This window comes from Clarias gariepinus, chromosome 24 (assembly GCF_024256425.1).
Source record: "Clarias gariepinus isolate MV-2021 ecotype Netherlands chromosome 24, CGAR_prim_01v2, whole genome shotgun sequence".
In the NCBI taxonomy this organism is placed as follows: Eukaryota; Metazoa; Chordata; class Actinopteri; order Siluriformes; family Clariidae; genus Clarias; species Clarias gariepinus.
In genome coordinates, this window is record NC_071123.1 from 10,402,076 (window position 1) to 10,426,238 (window position 24,163).

At 38.1% G+C, this 24,163-nt stretch overlaps 2 protein-coding genes across 3 annotated transcripts; both read right to left on the bottom strand.

The window, feature by feature from the left end:
- Positions 1-2,316: 2,316 nt before the first annotated feature.
- On the bottom strand, positions 2,317-14,294 carry usf1l (upstream transcription factor 1, like). 2 transcript variants are annotated; one of them, XM_053485984.1, is made up of 12 exons: positions 14,192-14,294; positions 12,575-12,659; positions 9,649-9,728; positions 7,168-7,214; positions 6,861-6,976; positions 6,509-6,634; positions 5,394-5,541; positions 4,848-4,902; positions 4,689-4,747; positions 4,234-4,328; positions 4,014-4,142; positions 2,317-3,333 (listed from the first exon to the last, which is right to left on the bottom strand). In XM_053485984.1, exons 4-12 carry the CDS (start codon positions 7,175-7,177, stop codon positions 3,244-3,246), a joined length of 828 nt encoding a protein of 275 aa, XP_053341959.1. In that variant the 5' UTR covers positions 7,178-7,214; positions 9,649-9,728; positions 12,575-12,659; positions 14,192-14,294; the 3' UTR covers positions 2,317-3,243. The 2 variants fall into 2 exon arrangements, with proteins under 2 accessions (XP_053341959.1, XP_053341958.1); XM_053485983.1 differs by lacking the exon at positions 9,649-9,728.
- Positions 14,295-19,484: 5,190 nt separating this feature from the next.
- Positions 19,485-22,165, bottom strand: thy1 (Thy-1 cell surface antigen). Its single transcript, XM_053485797.1, has 4 exons — positions 22,062-22,165; positions 21,237-21,291; positions 20,472-20,801; positions 19,485-20,095 (listed from the first exon to the last, which is right to left on the bottom strand). The coding sequence occupies exons 2-4, from the start codon at positions 21,271-21,273 to the stop codon at positions 19,998-20,000; spliced, it is 465 nt and encodes a 154-aa protein (XP_053341772.1). The 5' UTR covers positions 21,274-21,291; positions 22,062-22,165; the 3' UTR covers positions 19,485-19,997.
- Between the last annotated feature and the right edge of the window lie 1,998 nt (positions 22,166-24,163).

Below are 24,163 nucleotides of genomic sequence, written 5' to 3' on the forward strand. Positions count from 1 at the left end.
CAGGATTGTTGCAATTCTCTGACAAAAATGTGCAAAAATCTGTTCTTTAAAAGAACAGAGGAAGTGGACAGAGAAAGGGTATTAGAAATAAAGTGAGGAGAGTGGGATGTGTGCAAATTTGGGTCAGGAGCAGTGTCCAGGGGTCATGAAAAAACAAGGCCGGTAAATTGTGGCTGCGGCAGGCCAAAAAGTTGAGCAAGGAGCTGACGTGGCCGTCGCGAGCAAGGAATCCTTCCTAATGATTATTTCCTTTCAGAGAATCCAGAGGAAGTCCGGCCGTGTCGTATCCTGTCAGGGGGTGGGCCCAGTGCTGAATGAGCTCCTTAGTTTTTGTGTATTAGAGCGAGCGCTAATCACAGACGAAACCAGGAAAACTGGTGACAGGATCACTAGCACCCAAGGCTCATCTATGCCTGCGGGGAGCAAAGGCCAGCCCATCTGGCCCAATCCCACACAAAAGACAATGTCTCACAAATTCCTGAAAAAAAATAAATGCTGGCCAGGATAGAAAGGTATCAGGACACCCAGTGATCCCAGTCTGACCAAGCAATCCATGGAGGTCAATTGCAATTTGTAAACTGTACATTTGTAGATGGTCTCAGTGGAGTTTTTCCTTACAGTCTTTCTGTCTTTCCTGTCTACCTACCTTTATTATGCTGTGTATGCTTGTGTATATAACAAATTAAATTTGAATTCCAGGTCAAACCCAGCAACCCAAAGGATGCAACACTAACATTCGGGAGCCAGAACACCCCCACAGGTCTTCTGGCACCAGCAGTAGGTAACTATCACCTTAAATGATAACATTTAAGGTGATAGTTACCTTCTGATCTTGTTATTAGTTAAATTACCCAAATAGATTTTCATCATGGTCATTATGGCATGATACACTACCACACTGCTCACTCGCTATGAGTCCATGTTAATCATGAAGTAATCAGATTTATCACTTTTCCTACAGTCTCCTCCTACTCTTGTTGTTTCTGTTCCTCCTCTGCTTCCATCACACACCTGATCTTCTGCATGACCGTGGCCAACTATCTCTTCTCCTTCAAGTTCCACCTCTTGGTGGCCAATGTCAGGCATTGCAAACGTTAAAACAAGAGTTGGGGTAAAGGTTAGTGTTAGTCTGTTATGTTTGCATTTGCATTTTGTCTGCATATTATTTGTTTGCCATACAACTTCTTCGCACCACCCACCTGTGCTTTTGTTTATTTATTTCGACATCTTCATCCAGACCCAGATCACACCAGCTAGGAAGGGATGTGATTGAACCAGCCCTGTAACCAGTGGCTTGTGGTTCTTGCATGGCTCCATCGTTCATCAAGCCACAGGGAAAATGGCCATTATCTCTGATGCGTAATCTACTTCCGATCACTAAACCTAAACACTTGTATGTAGTGTTGTTAGGAATAAATATTTGATCCATTTATGGACTTTTGTCTCTTTAGATTCCGATTTGAAACGTGATTACTGAGTTTTTGTCTCCTCTGTTAGCTTAATATAAGATTGGACGACTCACCCAAGCAACCATAGGTCTGCGCATGTGACTAGGCATTGCAGATTGTCTTGTAACACAGATTATACACAAGATATAGTAAAATGTGGCAAGTTATCACAGAGATTGGATCTGTAGAGGGTTTCCAAAGTACATGTTTTTCTTTTTTAGGGTTGCAACAGACTTAAATATTCTTGACAATATCTCTTTAAACATGCTCTTTTTTTCTTACACCTTCTTAATGCTTCATTGAAGGAAACTTTTTGTCCTCAGCTAAATCCTGCACTGATGAATGGTAGGAAAAATGGCTCTAATTTTTGATAGGACAGAACTACAATCTAGCTACACTTGTTTTGTACCTGTGAATAAACTGGCTGAGTTAGATACTGTATAGACAATGTTGTTATAGACAGGGTCGCGGGGGGCCTGGGGACTGAGACTATCCCAGGAGACTTTGGGCATCAAGCAGGGTGCCCCCTGAATAGGGTGTCGCTCCATTGCAGGGTATATGCACACACTACCGGCAATTTGGAAATTAACCAAATCTGCTTATCTGACTGTGGGAGGAAACTGGAGTAACCACCAACCACAGGGAAAACATGCAAACTCCACGCACACAAACCCTCAAATCTGGAGGTGCAAGGCCACAGAGCCACCACTGGACAATGGCAAAGTGCATTCAGAATTATATAAGACCTAATCTGTGATTTTTTTAGTGTAAGCATAGCCAAGAAAAAAAAATGATACAGATATATAGATAGCACATATCTATCTTTAGGAAGAATGGTTGTACATCAGAGAATCCTCTACAGATGAAATACAGGTTAAATAGTATTTTAATACAGTACAAAACTGTTAGACATTTCTTTTAATTTAATACAAATCTAAGAAATGTGGTACAAATAACATTGGTACACTACTGAAAATTATGGGGAAGTTGGAGATACACAAATGGCTGTATTCTTCCTTCTCACATGCCTAAAGTTAACTAAATATATAGCAATGTACAGTGTATTGCCAAAATACAGAGAAATTCAATTATGAGAATAAACTATTCCAAATGACTAAACAGCTGAAAGAACTACTATACATTTTAGATCATATTTTCCTGACGCAGGTAGGAATTGTATGATGCACAAGCCATTGTTTTAACTTTTTTTTTTTTTTTTTAAAGAAGAAAAAGAAGGAAATTTGACCCTGTTACCCGGTACAAAATGTAATCATTTAGAAAACAGGGTTTCAACTACCTGAATAAACAATCAATGTAAAGAACCATTTTAAGCTAATGGACAGCTCTAATTCCTGTAACTCGGACCATTTTAGTAGCACAAATGATTTCAGTTTTGAAGCAGAAGTCATGTGCTTTTCTTCCCATTTCCACACTATTCCAAGTAAGACACAAAAATAAATGATTCTGTAGACACTATTGCTCTTACTCAAGAAAAAACAAAACAACAACAAATAGTGCAGTTCAAAGACCTGTGTGGGATATGTCCATCAATCATTTACTACAAGGAGTTCACAGGGAACATGGCGCTTTTACAAGCTTATTTAAAATCAAATATCTTATCTATAATTCATAGCCTTATTCAACATCATCAGCCATGAGTCAAGTCAGACTCAAGGTCAAGTCCAATCACATTCTGTCAGACAGCCTTTAAAGAGTGCTGAGGTGCAGGGCTCCTTAAACTTGATTCATTAGGAGGCTGTGGTGGGAGGAGGTCCGGTCCAGAACAGGTGGGGCTTCACTGTGGCTCCATGCTCGACACAGCAACTATACCATGATGCCGTAGCTGGCTTCTAAGCATCTGATTCTTAGATTTCCATTCTTCCACCTGCATATGCAAGCATAAATAAAAATGAGTAATGCATGCTACACCTCTTAAAATGCTCTTATTTATTGAAACTATGTTTAAAATCATCAATTGTGTGTAACGGAAGCCAGTGTTTGTGCAGAAATGGGGGAGGAAGTTATTAAATCCCATTCTTGTCCACACCAAAAGCATTCTGACTAACACACCCCTTACTGCAGTTATTGTTGGCACCCACCTGCCCATAAAAATTACCAAGTAGGTTAAAAGTTCCCTGATGCACATTTCTACATTACGTTGCTTACACCATACACATGTTCACCTGACTTTACAAGGCACAATGTGCATGTTTACACTAAACACAAAATTATCCAAATGCACAGGCCTTTATTTGAAGGGAAAAAATACGAAATTATTCCCTCTTCAGCATCATCATTATTCACTTATTTGTCACTTGTACCTTGCAGCACAGTAAAAATAATTTTTACATATCCAAGTTAGGAAGCTGGGGTCAGAGCGGAGGGTCAGCCAGGATCAGCGCCCCAGGAGCGGATAGGGTTAAGAGCCTGGCTTAAGTGGCTCAACAGTGGCAACTTGGCAATGCTGGGGCTTAAACCCCCAGCCCATCCGATCGGTAACCAACAACCCATAGCCTTAACCAACTGAGCCACCGCTGCCCTAATATGAAAGCATGAGCTCATTACCTCCTGTCTAAGAAGCTGGTTGTCCAGCCTCAGTCTGTCCAGCGTTTCCAGATCCTCTGATAATCGGGCATTGCTTTGGCGTAACTCCTGAATATAGTCACAGGCTTTTGATAGGATTCCACCTTTACTCTGTAAAAAACCCAGTCACAAAGGAGAAGTGTGTCATACTTATCTTTCCTCACTTTTTTTCCTCCTGTAATTGTGTAGTGATCAGACCCACCTGACTAGTTTTGGCCGAGTCCACAGTGCAATCAGGGATTGTTTTTGACAGCTGGACAATCCAGTTGTTTATCTTGTCCCTGCGTCTACGTTCAACTGTTGAAGGAGAAAGCAGAAAAAAAAAATCAAGGATAGAAAGGTAATAAATTTATATTAAAGACATTAACTTTATCTTTGTAGGAAATATTTAAATGCGTAAATATTTTAACTATGCGCCAAAGAGTCTGTCGACATTCACTGCATCAGGACATTTTTGTGGTTAAGTAACGTTCACGGGCATCATGTTGAAAGCTATGTCTTTAGCTGAAGAAACTGTTTAGGCTCTAAGGCTAAGCCGATGTGTATTTGGAGAATGAAGATCCTGTCCTCTAATACAGATAACTGATGCAACTGGATTCACCAGACCTGTCTATGTCACCATTTGTCTATGTTGCTCAACTCCGAGTGCTTCATTACCTTCGTTATGCTGCGCTCTCCGCTTGTCATCCCTTGAAGTGCAAGGTGCCTCTGCCTTACTGTGAAATCAAGAGTTGATCAATGTTTAGGGGAAAAGGGAAAAAAAATACATCATCCCTGTTTTAGAGGTCATGCATTAAAATAAAAATAAAAATGTACCTTTGATTGGCTGTGCCTAACACATCCTGTGGCGACATCATCACATAGAGTTGGCCTGAGGACAAAATTAAATGAACACAAAGGTGTGTATCAGGACCACATTTCTAGAAAGATAAAATGTAATCTAGATAAATTAAAGAAAGTTAGAAAAAATTCAATATTTGCAAGTAGCTACAGGAATTGTAGACAAATATGTTAATCAATTCCTTCTTTTTAATCTTTTAATAATAATCATGCAGAAATACTGTGCTAAATACACTGTTACACTCAAAATTGTAATCAGATATTTTTTTGCCAGTCTTCATCATAACCCATTTTCTGTTATTTCAATCTATTTTGTATTTCCTTAATAAATTCCACAACTTATGCATAACATCAAAAAGCCCTTTTTTAAGTGGTTTCTACAGGTAATTGCTTGGAACATTGGTAATTACGTTGACTTAAATTGCAAGGCACAGCTTCAACACTCCAAAAAAAAAAAAAAAAAAACTGTAAGCAAATAAGAGGCTGAGGCATAACTTCAGTATGCAAACATATCTTACTCACCTGCTGACGTGGGCTGCGTGAGCAGCGAATCCGCTGTATGAAGGTTGGTTACTATAGTGGCTGGTGAAGTGTCACTGACAGTGGACGGATAATAGTAGTGACCCTCAGTGGCCTCCGCCTCCAGACCCTCAGCCTGAGAGTACACAGCCTGCACAAATGTTGAATACGTTCCCATTCAAACACTGGGCTAATAAAAGGAGACTACCAAAAAGAATATACAGGATGTAGTGTGTAAAGGTCAAGTGTGTGATTTTATGCAAATATTTTGAGAACCATTTTGTGACCAGAGCACCAAACACATGCGCACACAAAGAATCTGGTAAAGGAGTACACCGTGAGTCCTATATTTATTCATAAATTGTTCTTGGTTAGTGAACTTAGCGATTAGCAACAGGTTTAGCCATTACCTCAAATGGAGTTCTACACTGACTTAATAATACTTATAATAAATACAAGAGAATATGGGGTAGGGTGTGTTTTAATACTTAAATTAAGGTTCTGCATAAAAAATTTGTATGAGAAAGGCTGAGAAAGATGTGGTTCCAAAGCAAAATATTTCCATATAATTGAGTCTATGGACTAATCTAGGGGACTAAATCCAAGCAGTACCAGCACAGTTACGCAGTTCTCCAGTAGTATTGGATCAAGTTCATATGATGGGCAACCTCTGTATAATAAATTATAGTACGAATTATGGTCAGTCAGAAAGTAATAAAGATGTATTTGAAGACCACTTATTCTGTAATAATGAATGCTAAGAGCTTTTATGCTGTATCAATTAGGGTTATGGCACCGGTACCTATATAACCAATATGTACTAGAACCAAATCAGAACACAGATTTCGGTCCCTCTTAAATGCCTAAGCATTGAAATATTTGTCCTTTAAAAAAATTATTTGCAAACTAAGAAAATGCAGGACAGTGGGTTGGAAAGGTCCAATAATACAAATCCAACTAATTTTTGCAGTAACGAGTGTAAAGCCACTAATGAGACAACATGGTGCTAGGGACCATAAGCCAGTAATAATAATCTATTGTTCTATGCCAATCAGTCAGACAGTAACAATGTAGTAACCATACAGCAATAATAAGTGACCAGGATCAGATCCAGTTACCCTAGTTACAGCTGGTGTCCCAGTCTGCGTCGCTGCAGGGAGGCCAGTAACAACGCTAACAGCTGCAGCTCCATCTGACTGAGCCTCCATCTGCCCTTCAGCCACATGGATCACTCGATAGGTCACCTGTCACCAGAGGTCATGAGGTTAACCTCTATGGAATACATCTCAAAACAGCAAAGATTACAGCACTAAAAAAACTTAAAGATTAGCTGGAACCTAGTTGTTTTTTTAAGCAATAAAAGATCATTATAAAAATTCATTGTCAAAAGGTTATTGCTAGACTATCAGATCTTGTCTGTTGTGCTGAACAGGCAAAGACAAAGCAGTGGTGGACAATTTAATACTTTACCTGTCCAGCATTTGCTTCCGTTTTGAACACGTACTTTATTGGCTGTTCAGTAGAAAAAGTGGTTGCTGAATGTATCGCTGTAATAGCAGATGGATCAACAGCTGTAGCAATAGTTCCTTTAACAGAAAAAAAAAAGTTGGTTAGAGCTGACAAACCAGCTGATCAAGTACAGCAAGTCTTCTGCTGAAATAAACCATGTCTTATGGATAGTCACATTACACACAGGAAACCTTTTCTTTTAAATACAGTGGTTACAATAATACAAATGTCAACATGACAGAAATGCATTTTGCGTTAAATGGCATACCATCTTCCATGTTCGGCACATCCACCTGAGGATCAGGGTTCTCTTGCCTGTAAGAGAAAACAGACATGGCCCTGTTCAATGTGATTAATTGGAAAACAACAAACTGGATTACCTGTTGTAACTCGCGGTTAAATACGCTAGGGTCAAATCAACCAAAATATTTTAAAAAATTGACCTGGAACTTTTGAGATGGTTAGTATGCTCATAACTATAACTGCCTTTTGTTAAAATTGAGATTTGTATCCTCCAGGTTTTTTTTTTTTTAGAAATGTAGTCTATAATAAACAAACAGTGGGGATAATGTTCTAACTTTTAAGAGCAGAACATGATACTACAATCACAACACCTGATCTTGTTACAATTCTTTAGAAGAGACTCAGCGCATACCATAGCTTTGAGTCATCATTAAAGGGAGAGTTCAGGTTTTTTATGCAAGTCTATGTTAAATCAAAATTGATGAGTCCACAAGTATACCCATAAATTGGGTGTATAAGTACACACACCCATAACAGGTCTTGTTCTTTATAAATGTTCTGGCTTTGCACAATGACTAAAATTTGGCACTCAAAACGTGACCTAAAGTAAAGTGGGTGGCTGCCAAAATCTTATTGAACGCAGTGTTCACAGCCATTTACTTTCTGGCAGCCCGAAAGTATTTTTCAGGGAAAAATATACCAACTTGAGTTAGCTCAGTGGGACTGCAGGAGTTTCATGAGTTTCAGCTGATCTTTGGAATGCATTTTTTTAAGGAGCAAGATTTTGAGAATTTAGCCCCAATTACATACTAATATTGTACTTGCATTCCGGGTGACGGTCAGTGTACTAAACCTGCATGATTTTATAAAAAAAATTATTATTGACGCATATTGCGATTGTAATTTATCCTGTGATATTTAACTATAAAATGGACCATTTTGTTTACAAGCGTATTTATCTAGGCTAATAACAGCAAATAATGGCACAGATGCACTATGGAATTTTTGCCAATATTTATCACTTTAGAATTAGGGACAAAATAAAAAAATAGATTACTGACAAACTAAAACAAAATCCCTGACTATGTGCATATTGCAACCTTTTGCAATGAAATAATCGCACGTAAATTTTTTTTTTGCAATTAATAATGCAGCACTGGGATGTAATTATATTTCCTTAATTTTTTATTTTAAGACAGACTAAAATAACAAATAAATTAATTAATTTAAAAAATCTAAATAATTCATGCTTATAATGCTTATAATTATAAAACTTTATGTATTTATTTTTACGCTTGTTACTTTATAGATACGTTATCTATAAGAAATCAGATCTAAAAAAATAAACAAAAAGAATACTATGTTTCAGATGAACAGTATTTCTTCAGCTTTAATTCTAGAAACTTGACGTATGCTTTAAAAACTCCAGTACTACCAAGACACGCATAGAAAATACTACAAATACTGAAACATACACAGTAATCTTTAAAAAATTGCTATTAAACCAAAAAACCCATTTAATATTAAAGTTCTAAAAGCTTTGGAGCGAAAAAAAGCATTTAAATAGTAACAGATCCTTACACATTTTGTTGTGTAGGCTATGAAGCATATAACAGTAAGAATTCTTTGCATTAAATCTAATCATTTTAGAGTGCAATATCAAACAAATTATCAATTATTTCCCAATTATGACCTAACGCAAATCTGTTTTGTGAATGTAAACAAATGCAAAGTGCAAACTTTCATGTTGACATGTTGCATGCCAAGAGATTTGTCTTTTCCAAAAATGCTTGTGGAACCCAGTAGACTGATGCACTGGGTGTCCTGATACCTTCATATCATGACCAGCATTAACCTTATTTCAGAAATTTTTGCTACCTTGGCTAGGAAACAGGAAGTTCAAGCAGACCAGATGGGATAGTTTTAGCTTCAAAAAGACATAGATGAGCCTTTGGTGCCAATAATGTTGTCACCAGTTTACTGGTATATAATAAGTAATCAGTGTTATTAAATTCACAATATATGTTATAGCTGACCGGTGTATACTGCCAGCGGCCCGAGCACTCCAATAATCACAGAATCCACAGGTGGTATACATATGATGTAATGCACATGAAATGCCCATATGGCCATGTATTAACACATGTTTTGATGACAAAGCATAATTCAGAAATTACAGCTCAACATCAGAGTTCTGCCAAGATATTAATATATAGTCCCATCCATAAATGTTTGTGTATATAAAAAATTATCATCATTTTAGATTTTACTGAAATTATGATATGAAATTAAAATACAACAAAGTGCATAATTTTCAGCTTTAATATAAGAGGAGGTTCATCCAAATTACATGAAAAGTAGAGGATTTACAACACTTTTTATATAACTGTCTGATCAGCAGCTCCATGACAGGTCTGTGTTATTCCCCTGATTGTTATTTACCCGCTTGCAGAAAAACAGTTGATTTTGTGTTTGGCATTTGCACTTTATTGCTGTTAAGTCTCACCATGATCTGCGAAGAGCTGATCACCATGATCTTCGAAGAGCTGTCACTGCCAGTAAAGCAAGCTCTCATTCTAATAAACTCTAAACAGACCCATCAGGGAGATAGTAAAAACATTAGATTTGGACAAATCAACCATTTTGTACATTAAACAGAAATAATGAACTGGCAAGCTCAGAAATACAAAATAACCCCAATGCTTGATAGGAGAAGAGTTGATAAAGATAAACTGATTTAAAATATTTGGCCAGAATAAGAGATGTACTGGCGTCACAAAACAGGAAGACAAAAAAAAAGCCTGGACAGTCCTGAACAACTTCCAATGAATGAATGAGACAAGATTCAACTTGATTACAGAATGACAGGAAGAAAAGCATTTAGAAAAAAAGAAGGGATCTGAAGAATTGTGTGGCATGAGCATGCATGTCTTTTAATCTAACTGGGTACCGTATCTTTGACTTTGATCTATTCAAATTTATACAAAAGCTTCTAAACTCATTAGGCCGTGCTTCACTGTGCAGATGTAAAATGAACAGAAGCATACACTGATAGCAGGCCAAGGTTTAAAGGTGAAGTAGTGAATATTCTGCAAAGTTTGAGTCAATGACCTGATGTGAATTCAGTTGGGCAGCAGGAACTGAAAACAGTAAAAACAAAAAGAAAAAAAAAGAAAAGAAAAATTGGAAAAACATCTCTGATGACGACCCCAGTGTCTGGTAATATCTATGGACTAATGAAGAGAAAGCTAAGTAAATAAATAAAAACAAGTGTGAAAGCACAAGAGAGAGCTTATAATAGAATACTGCAATACTGATTACCGGTTCGATCAGTGATGGCATGTAGCCTAATTCTTTACTGGATGGTCATTGAACAAGCTCGAGGGGTATAGAATTAATCCAGAGGTGATCTTGGTTTTCTATTGTTACTTGGTTTTATAATAATTAGCTGCTAAGTGGTCTGAGAAGAACCACCAGCTCGCTTACTTTGCGAAACATCTTCCATGTTACCATGACAAGCCGATTATAAAAAGTCAGTTTTTGGAATGAATTAATAAGTATGTAAGAAATACTTTATTGTTGATCCATATTACAGATAAGAATATTAATGCATTGATGGAAAGAAATATTATACTGTACTGTACATGTACACAGAAAATGTTTAGCAGCAAAAATACAGTGGGGCAAAAAAAGTATTTTGTCAGCCACCAATTGTGCAAGTTTTCTTACTTTAAAAAAATGAGAGAGGCCTGTAATCTTCATCATAGGTATACCTCAACTATGAGTGACAAAATAAAAGAAAGAAATACAGAAAATCACATTGTAGGATTTTTAAATAATTCATTTGCAAATTATGGTAGAAAATAAGTATTTGGTCACCTACAAACAAGCAAGATTTTTGGCTCTCACAGACCTGTAACTTCTTTAAGAGGCTCCTCCGCTCGTTAACTGTATTAATGACATCCGTTATCAGTATAAAAGACATCTGTCCACAACCTCAAACAGTCACACTCCAAACTCCACTATGGCCAAGACCAAAGAGCTGTCAAAGGACTCCAGAAACAAAATTGTAGACCTGCACCAGGATGGGAAGACTGAATCTGCAGGTAAGCAGCTTGGTATGAAGAAATCAACTGTGGGATCAATTATTAGAAAATGGAAGACATATAAGACCACTGAAAATCTCCCTCGATCTGGGGCTCCACACAAGCCTCACCCAAAATGATCACAAGAACTGTGAGCAAAAATCCCAGAACCACACGGGGGGACCTAGTAAATGACCTAAAGAGAGCTTGAACCAAAGTAACAAAGGCTCTACGCAAGATCTCACCCAGTAAGATCTCACCTCATCAGTAACACACACCGCCCCAGGGACTCAAATACTGCAATGCCAGACGTGTCCCCCTGCTTAAGTCAGTACATGTCCAGGCCCGTCTGAAGTTTGCTAGAGAGCATTTGGATGATCCAGAAGAGGATTGGGAGAATGTCATATGGTCAGATGAAACCAAAATAGAACTTTTCTGTAAAAACTCAACTTGTCGTGTTTGGAGGAGAAAGAATGCTGAGTTGCATCCGAAGAACACCATACCTACTGTGAAGCATGGGGGTGGAAACATCATGCTTTTGGGGCTGTTTTTCTGCAAAAGGGACCAGGACGACTAATCCATGTAAAGCAAAGAATAAATGGGGCCATGTATCGTGAGATTTTGAGTGAAAACCTCCTTCCATCAGCAAGGGCATGAAGATGAAATGTGGCTGGGTCTTTCAGCATGACAATAATCCCAAACAAACTGCCCGGGCAATGAAAGAGTGTTTTTTTTTAACCATTTTAAGGTCCTGGAGTGGCCTAGCCAGTCTCCAGATTTCAACCCCATAGAAAATCTTTGGAGGGAACGTGTTGCCCAGCAACAGCTCCAAAACATCATTGCTCTAGAGAAGATCTGCATGGAGGAATGGGCCAAAAAAGCAAAAGAAGACTTACAGAAAACGTTACAGGTCTGTAAGAGCCAGAAATCTTGCTTATCTAAATACTTATTTCCCACCATACTTTGCAAATAAATTCTTTCAAAATCCTACAATGTGATTTTCTGGATTTTCTTTTTTATTATTTTGTCTCTCATAGTTGAGGTATAACTATGATGAAAATTACAGGTTTCATCTTTTTCAGTGGGAGAACTAAATACTTTCTAGCCCCACTGTATGTGTACTTCTTATATATTGTTTGCACCTCAAAGACTCTTATTGGTGCCTATAAGGCACCAATAAGAGTCTTTGCCTATAAGGCACCAATAAGAGGCTTTGCCTATAAGGCACCAATAAGAGGCTTTGCCTATAAGGCACCAATAAGAGGCTTTGCCTATAAGGCACCTTACTCACTCTGTCTGAGTACAAGATCACTTGAAACATAGTGTAGTTCAGCTAGTAAAACTCACCCTTTCATTGGCGTCAGGTCTGTCCCGAAACGTTCAGGTCTTTCTCAAAGTTTAGCCTTAATCACTTTAAGTTCACACACAGCTCCTAAAAAGCACAGACATAATGGGGTTTGTTGTGACATGCAACACATGTCTGTAACTCTGTCCTTACAATAACATAGACCAAGACATTTCTGTACCTCTGTGTTTAATACATGGTGTGCTTCAAGGCAGTTTGAAATCATATTAAACTAGCCGGAATTTAACTGTATCAGTAAAATGCAAAAACTAAGGAATGTTCAAGTCAATCCGAAAATTTCTTGTGGATGAAGGCATAAAACTAACTGACATTTACAGGAGACCTTGCTTATGTTCATTATCATAAGATGACCTTTATTATCTCATTATCTCAGTCTTGCACCACAAATTTTTTGTATTTTCCTTCAGGATCAATAAAGTATCTATCAAAGTATCTATCAAAGTATTTATCCATGACTTAAAGCACAGGATGGTGATAAGACTCTTAGCTGCAGTAAAACATCTGAATGGTGCAAGAATGATGGCTCAGGTGCGAGAATGACGGCAGTGGTGGCTCGACGCTCACTGTGGTTGATCCCATGAACATTCAGTGAGTGGAATGCCTGACCCTTAAAAACCGATAACTTATCGCCGACATGTGGGAGATAAGCATCTATTTGTAGGAACTGTACATAAAGTCATTACAAACACCACTTGCAGATCACAGGAACTTGGCTGGGAGTTATTTCCACAACCCCCTGTTTGGGCCATTGAAGGAGTTCCTGGGAGGCCAGTGCAAGCCAGGTCATAAAGCAAGCTCATGGCTCCGGTGTACTGAGAAAAATGCACTTGTAAAACACTGGGATAAGTGCATTTAGTGTAGCAGGAGATTATATATAGAAATGTTCTGCTATTCTGCACAATCAAAAGTTCTGGTTTGACTTGAACAGCCCCTCGTACTAGGATAAATTTGTTAGCTCAGTGTTCTGACAAACCACCAAATATACAACTTAGTGCTTTTTTTTAATTATATGCATATTTAAATGCATCTCACATGAACACTGTAATACACAAACCCTAAAGTACTGATGTACATGTTATTTAGGCATTTTATTCAGCAGAAATATCTAAAGCAGTTTTACACTCAGTTTCACGAGTACTTACAGATTTTTTCTTAATTTATACCTTAATTTCATTCTGTGTTAAAAGAGTTATTTATTTAGTGAATTATTTAAAAACTAAAGTTAAGACTAACAGCTCCAAACCTTCCAGACTCTCAGCACATCATGGCTGTTAGCATGCTGCTCTTCCTGGACTCTACTGTAGCATTGTTAGCCCTCGGGTATTGCAATTAGCTTGCAAATGAGTTCATTTTTAGTGTCTACAAATGAACTAAAAAAAATAATAAATGAACGCTCACTGTATCCCAAGAAGCCAACAAGTGTGTGTATAAAACCCTAATCAACCGGCGTTCTGTAAGTTAGTTAGCAATGCAGTGTTAGCTTGGTTAGCTATCCATCTTCTAAGCAGAAAGCAAAGCAGAAAGCAAAGACATTTAATAATAAAAATGCTTACAATAAATAAAACAAAGTAGATAATCTTACAATCTATCAACTTTACCTGAACTGGAATATTCTTGCAAATGTTTTACAAAAAATTAGCATATGACCTCCTAAAGCAAAACATTCCGGAGTGTTTATGATGTTGTACGCATGCGCGGTCTACAAACCGTTCTACAAACTGAAGTTCACACAAAGTCCACTTGAGGGCGCAAACACAAAACTATTGTTAGCCTTATTTATTAAATGATTTTAAGCCTATTATTATTATTATTATTATTATTATTATTATTATTATTATATGACTTAATACACTTCCTTTGAGTTTTCTTCCCATTTCAACATCTAACAAACAAACATACACATATACAACAAATATATATAAATTGTCTCTACTCTAAAGACAATTAACCTTTTTTGACAAACCATTTTGTTAATACGGAAATTAAAGAAGTTTTTGTCAAATTTACGAGCATCTCCCCACAGTTCATTGGATGTGCATTCTGTGTGTGGAATAAAAAAAAACCAGGCTGCGTTTTATTCCAAAGTCTACTTCATAGTGTTCTTCCTACTTTCTGCTCCGTTTGCAGGGAAAGTCGGTGAAGGGAACTTCCCTCGACAAAACTCCACCATTCGGAACACCCTGCGAAGTCACCAGCGCACGCGTCACCCCCTCCATGCGTTACCATGGTAATATAAGCACCTCGAAAACCTGTCACTGCTCCTGTAAAACACTTCGGACATTAATTATTAAATATTTATTGAAACAAAAATCGATACCGTTAAAAAAAAAACATATACTATTAAAACGTGTATAACTTGTAAATAAATTAGTTAATAATAATCGATTAAAGATGTACAGAGATGTATTTTTACAGATTACTAGCCTATATATTACTAAGGATTTCCTGATTAAATTTAAATATCATTTTTGTGCCCTTGTCGTCCTCGATAATAATGATAATAAATATTTATAAATTATTTTTCGAGCTCCACTTTCCTAACGCTCCAGCGAACCGCAGTGACTGATGGGATTTTTTTTCATTTCTTTTCCGGTAAAGTGGAGGCCTGTTGTTCACTCGTTCCCTACACCGGTCGCAGTTCCCTTTAAACTGAACATTTTCGGTTTGGAATCACACTTAACATGGCTGAACACTCTGTGTAGTATACTTCCCAGGGTACTTCAGGCCGTTTGGAACGCGCCCCTCGTGTTCGTATACAGCTTTGGCTCTGCAAACGGATAACAAAGTGCCATAAACTGTGCTATACTATTCCAACCAGTCAGAGTCAGGGGGCGCTCATGCTTAATAATTGATTGGTTAATTGGTTAATTGATTGTTTTATTTATTGATTGATTGATTAATTTTAATTACAGTTGATCCGCTGGTTTAGATGTCAGTGTTGCTGATTGGCAATGCATGTGCATCAGGTTGACAGAGCTTGTGAAGGAGCATTAAAAGGATACGTCTATTTGTTTGGCAGTAGACATCAACTATCAAATATCTTTCTCTAGTCTCACTAAGTGCGTTTACATGCACACTAATCTTCTAGTAACAATCTGAGTAAAGGCCCAATTAGATAACATATATACAGTACAATATATTCTTTCTGCACATGTTTACCCCATGTGGGGCAAATCCTTGCTTCCATTCTTAAACATTAAACTCTGAGAACTGTTCTCTTCAACTAGTTTTTACATCCATCCACTGGATCTCTGATTGGACCACTGATTGTCTTAACATTTCATACGTAGTAAAGCATCTAACCGATCAAATATGAGTTTTTTTTTTAATATTGTGTATTTGTAAAGTCTTATGTTTTTTTTATATTTTATATTTGTCCTATCTTCTATAAATATATTTTTCTTTCCTTGGCAAAAGTTATTTTTTTGTATTTTATTTCTAATTTTAATCCATATTTATTTCCTATTAATATTTTCTTTTTAAGGTAAAGGTCATTTAAGCATTTCACTGCATGTCATACTGTGTATGACTGTGTATGTGACAAATAAAAATTTGAATTTGATTTAATTCTTGTAACCAGTTATAATGCAGAAGGTGGAATTTATCTATTTAAACTGTTAATCATATAAACAAAATTAACTCTATAATCGGAATTATTTCATTTGGACTTAAGTAGTATTATCCATGTAAATACAGCTATTGACTATAATTTTGATAAACACTTACACATGTGCAAAAACCCTTATATGTGTGTGGACATTGTAAAGAGCTTTAATTAAATACTATTATTGGTGTTGTTTAACAGATCAGCGCCTGTCCAATGAATTGTGATTTTAACAAACATCTCTTGATGTGATTTAGACACATTATCTGTGATGTAACCTGGGGTTGTTGGGTGTTTTATGTCCTTCAACATCATGATTGCAGTTAAGGTCGGGGGTTCATTCCCCCGCCAAGTTGCCTTTGTTGAGCAAGGCTTTTAACCCTCTCCAGGGGCTGTATCCTGGCTGACCCTGTGCTCTAACCCCAGCTTCCTAACAGCATCTGTGATGTTCTTAATGGCTCTCCTGTTGTGGAGTTCCCTGATACCCTAGGTCTTGAGTGCTCTGTACCATGAATGGCATGCACAATATCTGCATCCAACCTTAATGTGGATGCGCTAGGTCCCCTGCTTTGGCATTCTCTTGCCAGTCTCTCATATTTGTCCACTTTTCTTTTAAAAACCTACTACATCCAGTCTTCCTGGGAACAGCCAATTCTAGCAGGTCAAATGCTTTGTTGCTTCTGACACCAGAATAAGGTCTGGCCTAAGCATGATTATTTCAAAGGTGCCTTGGAGTTTGAGCTGTCTACCTTCGGCTGTTGCAAGGAGCCATCCTGTCTCTGCCTAACGTGGGTGCCTTCTTCCCAAGTTTAAGAAAGGTGATGGTACTGTATGGATTGCTACTTGCTGTTGAAAATCCCTGTGCTAATGATCTTTCCCATGGCTCTCAGCACCCGGTCATGATGCCGGCGGTAGGGGCTCTCTCCAAGCACCAGTGGATTTCAAAAATATAAAAAAAATGACACAACATTTTTTGCTTTTACTCAATGAGGTGAACAGTGTCATTTTTTTACATCCTAGAAGAATGAATAAGACTGGATAAATACTGTATATGCATGTTTGACTCTTTTTCTTATTATTAAGTCTTCAATGGTTCATTTACATGTATTAACATGTATGCCATTTGGCAGATGCCCTTATCCAGAGAAACTTACAGAAGTAACTTTTATGCAAAATTACTTTTTATTTGTGTTTAGACATTCCAATGTATTGCAAAAGTGGCAGTCACATAGCCTATGAAGTTTATCCAAGATTAAATTACTGTTACTTAAAAATTTGAATGAGGAAAAAAACCTTTCCCCTTTTATATAACCTCATACAGTAGAAAATATTGCTGCCCTTGTTGCTCAGCTCTGCTGTTCTGTGAAGGGGCGTGGCTCATTAGTAGTTCATTTCCATATACACTAAAACAGAGCATTTAAGCAATGAAAAAAAATGCATTATCTGATTGGCATTTCAGCTGGGGCATTAACAAACAACCTTTGTGCTGCTCTGAGACTTGTGTTCTTTTGTTACAGAAATAGTAAAATATGAGACATTTAAGGAGTCATTGTCAATACACTATATACTTCTCATCTTGGTACTGGCTGACTAGTTCACAACATTACAGTACAATAAGTCTTTAAAAATGTATTAGCAATATACAGTATATAATATATTTTATATTTTATTATATAAAATATAAAATATATTATATATAATATATTTTATATTTTATTATATAATTAAACTTGCCACAATGTTCAGGACAATTATCCATCTAATTAATTTAGTGGTTATTTCATCAGGTGACCCTACCAATTTACCACACCCATGCAAAAATATAGCATAGACCAACCAGCTAGCAGGAACATAAATACTCCCATGTCGGTCTGCTCAAGCCATTAGACCATCTTTGCTAGCTGGTAAGGGCTAGATTAAAGAGATCAGAATAGGACCACCAGTTAACGTATATTATTTGTATATCTGTATATATGCTTGCCCAGAAACTTTAGACGCACACCATATTGAATAATAAATAAATATGAGGGTTGTTGATTAAATGTATTGGTGTAAAAAACTGACATTTACCGAAAAAAAAAATTCAGCACAGTACACCAATGAGACTCATAGCTGCAGTAATAAATTTGAGTGGTGCAAATATTTTAAAGCAAGCTGTACATCGGTCCTGCCGTCGGTTCCGTGAACATAAAAAAAAACTTGTGGACTCTACGGGAACTGTACACAATTATTTACACCAAAGTTGTTAACAAAGTTATTGGAAGTTATTGCCACAATTATTTCCAAAGCCGTGATGTGGTTGCAAGCAAGGCTGACACGATGAAGGGATAAGTTGCTTAAATTTCTTTCTTTCCCCTCACAAGCTTCTTGTTGGATCCCACATTCCATTTAGAACAGTGATGCTTTTCTACAAAGCCAAAAGAGACCCAGCAACCCCCTATGAAAAAAAACCCACTCTGTGCCACACTCCATCCAAACATCCAGTGAAGCTCGACCACACCCACTAGCTGTCAGGGTAGTTGGAGGCACTTGAAATGAGTCAAGGCTCTTTACTGTCCTGGCACACAGGCCACTAAATGTAACCTTGGCTGTCTGAACAGCTGAGTCATCGTCTGTCTTTAAAAGATGACTAAAGACCTAAAGATCTTTACACAAAGCACTTGAATATGCACTTTGTTAACTTCTTTAGAGACAAACCAGCAAAAGCATCATCATCATCCTGTGCAAACCTAACCACTAGGGTTTTCAAGCAGATGTTAATTTAATTTATGACCTAGTGCACTGGCATTAGCATGTGTTTTGACAGACACTACAAAGCACTTGCAAGATGCAAGTCGCTCTGGAAAAGAACATCTGCTCAACGCTTTGAAATTTGAGTTAATTAAAGGAAACCATTTAACAATCTCAATCTTGTGTGATAACGATGACGTTTTGCTGTACGCTTTTAGCTAATTAGCAATCTACAAGATGACGACCATGATAAACAGAGTGTACCAATGATGATAATGATACCACAAATGGTACCAAAGGACATAACGCTCCATATTGCTGCAACATCAATTTCTTTGGGTGTTGCGCTGTGGTTAATGTAGGAAACCAGAATGAAAATAAAATAAACCTCAATGAAATAAGCCAAAGAATTTTAACTTCGTTATAAAATTAATCTGCTATAAGTTATGGCTACAAGCAGCTTGATTGTTTGTTTGTTTTTTTTAATTTAATTGTGTTTGTGTGAGTAAATATAAAGTTAATGTTTTAAACTTTTAGCTTTTCTAATGCTATTAAAGAGATATTTCTTGAATATGGCACAAAAATGCATTTTATTTCTTTAAACAAGCTCAGACAAGCTACAGTACACAGTCAATCACTTGCAACACTCAGTAAAAATCTAAATAAATCAACAATATAATGGTATTGAAACATAAAAAAATTGTTTTCGGAATGCCAATCCATACATATATCAACATAATCAAACAGTATGCACATGCTTCACATTGCGTATATCTAATATGGTATGTAATATGATGTAATACAGCATGCTGTAAGACGCCACAGCTAATACACAGAAAATCCTAGCATCAACAGTGATTTGTCACCAATACAGACTACAGAAGTACATAGAAATAAAGACTACAGGCACTAGCCTCATCATTTAAAAGTACTTAAAGTTTAGAAACGGGAGCAGGAGCAAGAGCAGATTGTTTCTTCAGTGCAGGGCGGAAACTCTGGCTTCACTGCCACGACCTGGCCAGCAGTCAATGTTTAAGGCTGTATTACTCTCCAACATTCTTCCTGATGGCTCACAGCAGCCCAGACAGCAAGGGGAGGACAAAAGCCAACAGCAGAATTGCACCACCATGCATCAGAGTATTGCCAGCAGAGCAGGTAATTATCTCTTCTGGAACAAACAAATAAAACATGTTTGCATAAGGATAGCATCAGGGCATCATTGTGTTGAGCGCGGCTAATTCGCAACAAGAAAGCACTCTTATGAATAATGTGTTTATGTTTTACAGTGCACTTCCTGCTGGACGCAGAATGACTCATGGGTTTTAATCGGCATCCTCTTTTTCATGACATTAATGCAAAATTCAATTATGCCGAGATAGACCAATGTATCAGAGAGCGTGTAAGCCAGAAAGAGAAAGATGGGTGATGCCAAGAAAAAAAGCAAACAAGAGGATGACACAAACCAGATTTGGCAAACCAGAACAATAAAAGACCACTGCATTGGCCCAAAAGTCAACATCCATAAAAGTAATTGTAAATCTTACTTTTTTCCACCTGTATTCCCGATGTAGTAGCCAACACAGGCTTCGCGTATTGGATGGTGCAGTTGTACATCTTGCCCTCGTCTTCTGAAAAAAGTGGCCAGATCAACTCACATTTATTCTCTTTGAGACTGGCTTGGCCTGGATTTTTAATGGTGGGATCCACAGGTTTGGTGACGTTATTAGTAGTGGCCACCACTTTTTTATCTGCTTCAAAGGTACATATAGGTGTGGTGGTCTGCTTTTCTGGAGTGAAGTCGCAGTCAATCTTTAAAGTTTGATCTTCAGTCAAGCAGGCTCTAAGCTTGGTTACGGTCTGAGAGTTGGCCATGCCTACAGAACAGTGAGACACATCATTATTTCTGTGGTTACTCAGAAAAACTCTTATAAATTCTGTGATAAAAAAATTATATGCATTTAATGTAAATATATGCAGAACATGCATTAAATGTAAATATATGCATAAATCCTCCTGACGCAACCCTTCCATTTTATCTGGGTTTGGGTCCGCTGGGAATTGAACCCAGGCCTTCCGTTTGGCTTCTGAGAAACCTACCACTGAGCTATCAATAACCTCTCTTGCAAATATTATAAAAAAGTAATAAAACTATAAATTGTTAAAGGATGGGCCAATTACACAACTCTGTCCCAATTACACAATTCTCATGTTGATTGTTTTAGTTTTTTTTTTTCGATATAAGGCCACGCTCGCTCTCAGCTATATTTTTTCATGCATCCTGTTGATGGAAGAAAATAAAGTGTCATTACCCAGCAGACAGAATGAAGCAAGGATCCTGTAATACATTATTTTGACTTCTGAAACCTAGAGAGGAAGCAGAGCAAGGCACGCAGATTAATATATTTGAAGACAAAGTGATGAAACATGCACGAAACAGAAAGCTGGACGGTGGCAGAAATTTAGTGTCACCCCCGGGGCTGGTTTTTGTCCTCACCGTTTCCAAACTATTCATGAAGACGTTTGGAAAGATGGAAGACGGTACCAAACCTGCAACACTGCATCACTGTGTGAATTCGCAAGCATGGAATTATTGCAGGATTGCTTTAAAGTGTTTCATGGGTGGGTCGCCCCAGGCTCCAGGTTCTTAAGTCAATGTAGAAACTACATAAAGCATGTACACTTTAGACTTGCAGTCATCTTTCTTTACCAAAAACATAAATAAAAAATAAAAATAGCTTTTTAACAACAACAACAACAACAATATTACATATGACATTATACTATATATATATATATATAAATTACATTATAAAGCCCCTATACCTTTTCATTTGAAAAAAAAAAACAAAACAAAACTTGGACATGCTTGAAGCATTTTATAAACAAACAAACAAATAAAAGAGAAAGAAAGAAAACCAGCACGAATGCTGAACATGCTTATTAAATCTGTTAGAATGTAACATCTGATGCACACATCACCAAATAACGGTCCCTAAGCAAAACACAAGGCTGAAGTAAAACGAGTGGATGGCGCAGGATGCTACGCAGTTTTATTAAGCACCTATTTTCACCTATTCTGCCTTACTTTTCGCGATTTGCTCTTTTGATAAAAGAGGTATTGTACGTATTCTTACCGTTTTTTCCTGTCTGAATGATGTTCTATGTGCCGGAGGAGGAGGAGGAGGAGGAGAAGTAGTTCTGGTGCCGCTCGTGCCTGACTTGCGATAGTGCTGTAACGGAGACGCGCACGGCAGAAATAAGCGCGCGGGCGCGCGTGCGTAACGCGCTGTGTCATTGTACAGAAGCACCGAGACCCTCTCCCGCCCTCACCCGCTATCCGTGCAGTAAACATCTCAACACTACAGCCAAAGCATTCACTGCATAAAGAGCTATGCTTATTCCACTTCATAATCTGGAACATGCCATATGCTGAACATAGTCACGTGTCTTCATGAGACTCCTTGTCTTACGTCTCGTTCTTCACTCACTTGGTGATTTCATTAAGTACTGTACATGATGCTTTCTTTCTGTCTGGGGGTTACTCTGGTAGTAACACAGTACAGGTCTTCCTGCACTTTCTACTTTGCACATATAAGGTAAAGTTTGGGCATTTAGATGTGTGGGGGCACCACATTGGTACAGTATATTACAGAATAAAGCAAGGGTGGTGAGGAGAGGAAGCAAAACAAGGCACTCAGATCAATACAGGCTGATTGCATTCACAGGCCAAGCAGGAATATGCACGCAAAACAGAAAGCTGGCCTGTTATCAATAGGTTAATATCACTCCAGGCTGATTTGTATTTGCGAACCACATTGCATGAAGACTCTGCCGGAGTCTCTGCTTGCACTCTACAGTTAATATACATTCACATTATACATTGTGTGACTGTGACCATACCTAACTGCCATCTCTCCTCTTCTTCTCTTTCCCCCCCTCTTTCTCTTTCCTCTCTCCTCCTGTCTCCCCCTTTCACTCTTTCTCTCTCTCTGTCGAGCTACACATGTCGTTCCTGAGCTGCCAGTGATCCAGACTCCCTCTGCCCTCCGGACCTGTCTGACCCATCCTGGTGCCCCGCTTCTGGCTAAAGATCTCGTCACACGGATGCCCCGTGTGTCTCTCTGGGATGCGTCTGGTGTCTGGGAATGATTCTCTCTACCTAGAAAATGGTTCTGGCCCTGACTGGTGTTGGCAACTGTTTCTCTGGGGACTTGACAGTTCGATAGTTCATGACTGGAACTTCTTACAAGTCTACCTGGGTCTTCAATAACTACCTGGACTCCATATTAACATCAATTAACATCAGCTATTATAGCTGAACTGCCTCCCACCCTACACACTTTATAAATGCAGATCATTTACTGCTTTCTGTTTCACCCAAATGAGGATGGGTTCCCTGTTGAGTCTGGTTCCTCTCAAGGTTTCTTCCTATTACCATCTCAGGGAGTTTTTCCTTGCCACTGTCGCCCTCGGCTTGCTCACCAGGGACAAACTGACCATTTTGATTCATACAAATTCACATTTCAGACAAACTTAAATAATTCTTTTGACTGTGTAAAGCTGCTTTGCGGCAATGAAAATTGCTAAAAGCGCTATACAAATAAAATTGAATTGAATTGAATTGAATGAAGCAGGAAATCTGTCAGTCGCTTCAAAGTACACAAGCGTTGGATTCTTAAGACAATGTGGAAACTACATAAATGATCAGAACTGGACCATGGAGCAATGGAAGGAGGTGGTCAGGTCTGACGTATCATGCCAAAAGAGGCAGAGTGATACTTTGGGGAAATTCTGCCTTGAAACCCGTTCTCCAGAACCCAAAGTCCTGGCATTCATGTGGATATTACAAAGCATACAAGGTGTTGATGGAGCGTTTGTGGGATGTGCTGGACAAGCAAGTAAAAATGAGTGGAGGCCCCACCTCACACCTAGGGCAGGAGTTATCTGTTTATGTCTTGGTGACAGATACCACCGATGCCACAGCACATCTTTGGCGGTCTTGTGGCGTCCATGCCTCAACAGGTGAGAGCTTAACGGGTCTGGGTGGCACAAAAGGACCTATGTACTGTACACAGTGTTAAACAGTCTATACCGCTTAATCCTGTGTTTAGGGTCACAGGGGTGGAGGCAAAGTAAAGACACATTTTTACCATTGGATTTTGATTAGATAGATTAGGTGTATAGGTTAACAGAAGTCACGAACACTGATCGGCCATAACAATAACACCAGTAAACT

Excerpts from the sequence above, each read along its gene's own strand:
- usf1l (XM_053485983.1), bottom strand. Across the intron at positions 6,977-7,167 it reads TGTGCCGAACATGGAAGATG|GAACTATTGCTACAGCTGTT; the intron begins GTATGCCATTTA and ends TTTCTGTTAAAG. Across the intron at positions 4,329-4,688 it reads GAGAGCGCAGCATAACGAAG|TTGAACGTAGACGCAGGGAC; the intron begins GTAATGAAGCAC and ends CTCCTTCAACAG.
- thy1 (XM_053485797.1), bottom strand. The coding sequence starts at position 21,273 with ATGTATTACAGGATCCTTGCTTCATTCTGTCTGCTGG. Across the intron at positions 20,802-21,236 it reads TGCTTCATTCTGTCTGCTGG|GCATGGCCAACTCTCAGACC; the intron begins GTAATGACACTT and ends ACTGTTCTGTAG. Across the intron at positions 20,096-20,471 it reads GGGAATACAGGTGGAAAAAA|AAGAGATAATTACCTGCTCT; the intron begins GTAAGATTTACA and ends TGTTTGTTCCAG.